At 30.2% G+C, this 5,891-nt stretch overlaps 1 protein-coding gene and 1 long non-coding RNA gene across 2 annotated transcripts; both read right to left on the bottom strand.

Moving 5' to 3' along the window:
* Positions 1-865: 865 nt before the first annotated feature.
* Positions 866-1,491, bottom strand: LOC134277716 (uncharacterized). Its single transcript, XR_009994316.1, has 2 exons — positions 1,328-1,491; positions 866-1,168 (listed from the first exon to the last, which is right to left on the bottom strand). It is a non-coding gene; the product is annotated as an uncharacterized LOC134277716 (long non-coding RNA).
* A 2,914-nt stretch (positions 1,492-4,405) lies between these two features.
* Positions 4,406-5,672, bottom strand: LOC134277717 (uncharacterized). Its single transcript, XM_062760037.1, has 2 exons — positions 5,307-5,672; positions 4,406-5,018 (listed from the first exon to the last, which is right to left on the bottom strand). The coding sequence occupies exons 1-2, from the start codon at positions 5,593-5,595 to the stop codon at positions 4,834-4,836; spliced, it is 474 nt and encodes a 157-aa protein (XP_062616021.1). The 5' UTR covers positions 5,596-5,672; the 3' UTR covers positions 4,406-4,833.
* Positions 5,673-5,891: the final 219 nt, after the last annotated feature.

A 5,891-nucleotide genomic window follows, 5' to 3' on the forward strand; every position in this document is an offset into this window, starting at 1 on the left:
AAAATAAATTAGTGTACATATCAATAAAGATGTAATTATATCATTTATTTTAAAACTATCACCCTTTATAACGATTAATTTTCTCAGTTATTAAGGAACTATATTGTTGAGTATAAATAAAAACTTAGAGGGATACTTTAAGGAGACGGTTAAAAATGAATTTATTTTACTAATGATTAATATATGAATTAAAGCTCTTTTTATTTGATTAATCACCCTTTACAATTTTTCCAAGATTCTTGTATACCAAGTGTCGAGAGAGGTATATATGGTAAGGTGGAAAGAGCAACTCTGGATAGAAAACGATCTCAGTATATTAATATCATATTTTAACTTGTATTTATTAAAATAAGATGTGTGTCATTGATGTCAAGTGAAAAGCTTCTTTTTTCTTTTTCCCGCTAAATTAAAATGGGACAAGAGCATCCACCATGATATAAACAGGACATCGGTGTGCACAGAAACAAGACATCAGTAGATATAAGAATCAATGGCGGATCCATGTAGGAAAGGGTCCCGGGCGTACCCCCCTCCCCCGTTTTTTGTTTGTACTATTCTAATTTCAAAGCAAAACACGGCTTATTTGTTAGAATTTCCAAAGTTTTTAAGTGACTTAGCCCCCGGACTCACATCAGGATTTACCCGGATCAACTGGGCTTCAATGCATCCCAAGACCCCTACTTCTATTGCAACCCTTTGAAATTCTTGGATCCTCCGCAGAGAAAAAATTCAATGTTTGACCTTTGAACAGATTGTGGATAAGACAGATTGCACTGCAACATGTTTTATAATACACTTATCATTATCCTTATTGTTCTTCCAAGAACTTCTTTTGCTAGAATTCCTAAATAAAAATGAAACTTAAAATATTTCAAAAGTATATTTTATTACAACACTTTACAATATAAAAGTTTAATCTACAAAGTTCAGTATAAAAATTGTTCAAAAATATTTTGCTTCAGGTAACAGTTCATCCACAAGACTTCTTCAAGAACATAATCGTTTACAGGTTTTGTTACTTGGTATAAAACATTATAATAGAAAACGGATTAACATAACTCCATGGTTGACAGAATTAAAATTGTCTTTTATATCAGAAAGGCCATGCTTGCCAGACTGCTAGGTGGTCGTCATTGTGTTCTTTTTCTTTCTTAACAATATCCATCTCCTGAAAAAAATAATAAATATTGATTCAGAAAATTAACATTGTACTCTTAATATCTGATCCAATTTCTCTAATTAACTTTTAAAATAATTATTTTGGTAGTGGAAAGTAAATGTTTGATATTATAATTTAGTGATGTTAATTAGAATGACAGATATTTACCTAGTGCCGTCTGACCATCATCGAAGTCCCTCTTATAAACGATCCACTCGTTACTGTGGGAGACCATGGGTTGTACCAGGACCCCGGGGACCATTGACCGTTAAGGAAGGCTCGGTGACAGGCGTTAAACCACCAGCCTCCTCTGTAGCCACTCCAAGCAGCACAGTTACCACCAAAACGTTATCCTGTCCGGGGTTGATTTACATAGACAGATTTCTGTGTCCAAATTTCTCCTGTAGAATATATATAAATATATATACATATATATATATATATATATATATATATATATATATATATATATATATATATATATATATAAAATAAAAGTATTTAACATACTGTCCCTGTAAAATCAAAGAAAAATAAATCACATAATTGATCATATATTTTTAATCTAATTGTCAATAATTGCAATACTGAGGTATCAGATAGAAAGCTTTATGTGATGGAAAGAGTGATAATATTTATTTAGTTTAGTCCTTTATTTATAAAACTGCATCTGCAGATTTAAGAAACAATATTAACAGAAAATAATTTGAAGACAGCAAAAGGATAAGTCGTTAAGATGCAAAGTTTAACGTGTTGTTTCTTGTATAGAGAGATAAAAACCTACAAGCCAACTGAATGTATTCAAATTTTGCATTATCAGTTAACAATAAACACTGGCGTGTTCCTCTTAAGCATGGTATTTTTTTTGGGGGGGGGGGGTGGGGGTGGTTGCAAAGATCACTGAAAATATCAGAAAACATGTAATGAAATATTCGTATATGTCAGACATCCCTTTAAAAATTATAATATACAATAAAGTAATCATTCAAAATTTTAACGATATAAGAAATAGTTCACTGTTAATGTTTTAAAAATTTTATAAAGCAAATTGTTAATGTAAACACATATAATTTTTTAAATATTTTTTTTAATTTTTTTTTCAATTTAAATGTATCTGATCAAATAATTTATTGCTTGTACATGATATTTAAGACTTAATGACGCCTGTAAAAGTCATAAAATGTTATTTTCAAATTTTAACTCTGGCTATAAAAAATTCAATGTTTGCAGAAAGAATTGAACATGCAGATGATATTTGAAATTTTATATACTTAGTGTGCGCTGAATCAAAAAGAATACCAGAAAAAACGTATCTTTTTTCAAAAAAAAATAATAATTCAATACAAAATGTATTTTTATAATAAAAGCGTAATTTAAATCTAACTTTAAGAACTTAACTTAGATACACTTTTAAAATCCCGTGGCAGGTCCTGCAAGAAAGAGTTGTATTTTCCTGCTTATTGGAGACAGAGAATAATCGTACATTTCCTAAAGACGTTGTACCATCTGTAGAGTTATTCACATACAGGGATGAGGTGTTTTCTTTTGTTAATTGATGGATAGTCATTTCCAATTAAAAATTCCATTGATTCTTATTTGAATATAAACTTACGAAGTAATCAAATTACTTTCCTTTTAAGATATATTCAAAATCAATAGCAAGTTATTACAATAATATTTTTGTAAAAATAGCCCAAGGGAAAATAATATAACAATCTAAAGATTTTTGTAAAATGCATTGTTTAAAACTGTATCAGACTATATGCCCATTGTATAGTATTTAAATGCAATATTTTAGATAAGATTCTATAATCTGCTTATATCATTTTATAGAATTTAGGAGGGTTGTCTGGAAAATACCGATGTACTTTTTTAAAATAATGGCACAAAGCTGAAATTTTCAGTAAATGTTTATTTATCACATGAAAGCATCATTTTTTTATAAAATTAATGACAGAAATCATTTTATTATTTTAATGGTTCAGCTACGGTTCACGGTAAAAAAAAAAAAAGGATTTAAGAAATAATTTTCAACTTAATCTTCTTTAGTTTTTAAAATAAATAATAATTTCGGCTTTTAATTTCAAACAACCAAGCAATGACGACAAAAGGACAATGTTCACCAAGGGGAAATTGTGATCGTTTTTACTATACAAATCACCATGTCTCGATTTTGCTGTTCCATTTAAAAATGTTTACTTAATAGAATGCAGACGATTTGACTTTACAGAACATTAAAAAAAATTAGATTATAAATTTTTCAAAAAATCTTTAATGATATAGAAAAGTACAATGAACAAAATGATCCTGTTTTCTGCTAAAATCATTTTTAATGTGAGTACACTTACCTAGGAATAGCCCGTGGCTATAAAAACCTAAATTTCCAGCAAAATCAATTTACAGTGTTGACAATTTTAATTTTCATTCTGCAGCAAAACATGATTTCAATGTTCAGATTTGACGTGACATAATTTTTTGATGATCGTGAAATATTAAAAATGTTTTCATTTCAATAAAGCGTTGAATACATGAAAAAATATCAGATTTAAACACATAAGATGTGGCGAAAAACACTTATTCGCTTAACAATTTATATGAGTCTTTTCAAAAATTATATTTTGGAAATTATTTTTTTTGCACTTTCCTGAGTCGAAATTTGAAACTGGTAAACAAACACACGAAAAAGTGACGTTTGATGACGCTACGGCGCAGTTTTTTGATTTAGATGGTGTCAATCAGAATCTTTAAATGAAAAAAGAAGAACAGAATTTCAAATAAAAGTCCCCAGATCTTTAGTATAGAAATGTATGGGGCTTTTCATAGAAAGTCGTTCTTGATCGAGAATGTGTATAATACGGACTACTATTACTGTAAGAAGAAAAACCTGTCACTATTGACCGTCAATATAATTTGTAAAATGTGGAATGACACATTTTAGTAAAATTATTTGTTTTAAATATATTCTGAAATATCATACAATCTGTGTTTAACAATATTCACACTATTAAAAGCATAAGGACTTTCAAAAATAAAGGACTTTCAAATACGGAATCTTTTGAATTTCCATTCTTGTATGTTAAATCTTTCCTTTATTTTGATAACCAAAATGCATTTTTTATTTAATCATTGAACAGCTGAAAACAAGACCAAAGCTAGAGTACTGTTTATATTACCATCATTTTATTTTTTTTAACTGATTTCAAAATTCGAATGTTTATAAGATATCTTGATTATATGTACATTTGTTAGGCTATTTTGGATTGCTGTGTAAAGATGTAGGTACATTTATCAGGCTAGTTTTGGGTTGCCTTGGAACGGTGTATGTACATTTATTAGGCTAGTTTGGATTGCCTTGGAAAAATGTATTAAAATTTATTGGGCTAGTTTGGATTGTCTTGGAAAGATGTATGTACATTTATTTGGCTAGTTTGGATTACCTTGGAAAGCTGTATGTAAATTTATTAGGCTAGATTTGATTGCCCTGGAAAGATCATTGTGAATAAATAAAAAGGTGGAGATAGCGAGCAGTGATTGATCTTTAAAAAAGCAACAACCAATCCGTATCAGTGAACAGGGCATAACCTCCACCCCCACCTTCGGAAATTCGGTCTTTAAAAAAGGAACAATCCATATCATTACATAAATATAGGTATCACAATATCATCACAATATCATCACATTATCATCAAAAGGCTAAGATGTAAAAAGAAATCAAAACCTACCGTCCATCCGCCGCCCATTATATCCATATTACAATGAACCTTGACCGGAATGGACTTTATCCCGTATGGGTAAATATCGTACACGTCCGAATTATCATAACCATTGTCACGAAGTGCCTTACAATCTGAGGGAAGAACTAAAGAACAAAAGTGAGAATTATATAGGATTAGGACTTATAATAAGTAAAGGAAAATCTTAGATGAAAACTGAGAATTATTTAGGATTTAAATTTAGACCATCTGAAGGAAGAACTCAAATCAAAACTAAGAATTATATAAGATTATGACCTAGACAATAAATAAAATAGTTATCTTCACAATACAACGCTTGAAACGACTCATAAGAGTAAACAATCAAAATAAGGTAGATAAATCGGCTACATGTGTAAGATTGAAGAAAAAATAAAATGAAAACCAATACATACATTCCGGAAAGTAATACCGCCATCCGTTTTCGTCCGACATTCCGGAGGTAAAGGGCTTCTTGTGGGTCCGGCACTTCTTCAGCGTAGGATTGTACCCGAAGAAACCGCAATCTCTCTGACAGGTGGCAGCACACTCGCTTAAAGATTGGGCTTCGTGTTGTCCTATAAGTTCCTCATTGGACATCTTGTTATCGAGTTCCAGTTTCGCGATATATCTGAAGGAGGAGATGGTAGCACGAGAAACTGTAAAGAGAGAGGCCATTAAACAAACAATACGAAGACTGATCATTTTGTAGTCTCTAGTGTTTATTTACAGCGTTTCTGTAAGAGCTTAGAATTATCCGTCAACTGACGAGTTTAAATATCAAATTATTATCCATTCCTGCAAAACGATTGGCTTGTTATTATGTAATTATTATTTCTAAAGTATCGATTGTGTTTAATTCCTGGATTTATTGTATTTGCCGTTCTTATTTACGTGTAACCAATGGAATTAATTTTGTTTTAATTGCGTTGTTCATATTTTCCATGTAAAGTCAATGATTTAATTTCAAGAGAAGTGCTCGGAATCTATAATATTTTATT

Source organism: Saccostrea cucullata, unplaced genomic scaffold, assembly GCF_032062105.1.
Source record: "Saccostrea cucullata isolate Sc308-1 unplaced genomic scaffold, CSIRO_AGI_Scuc_v1 ctg6628, whole genome shotgun sequence".
NCBI lineage: Eukaryota > Metazoa > Mollusca > Bivalvia > Ostreida > Ostreidae > Saccostrea > Saccostrea cuccullata.

Bases quoted from the DNA above. Each gene is read 5' to 3' on its own strand.
- LOC134277717 (XM_062760037.1), bottom strand. From the start codon at position 5,595: ATGATCAGTCTTCGTATTGTTTGTTTAATGGCCTCTCTCTTTACAGTT. The intron at 5,019-5,306 runs GTATGTATTGGT...TTTGTTCTTTAG, and splicing joins GCGGTATTACTTTCCGGAAT to TTCTTCCCTCAGATTGTAAG.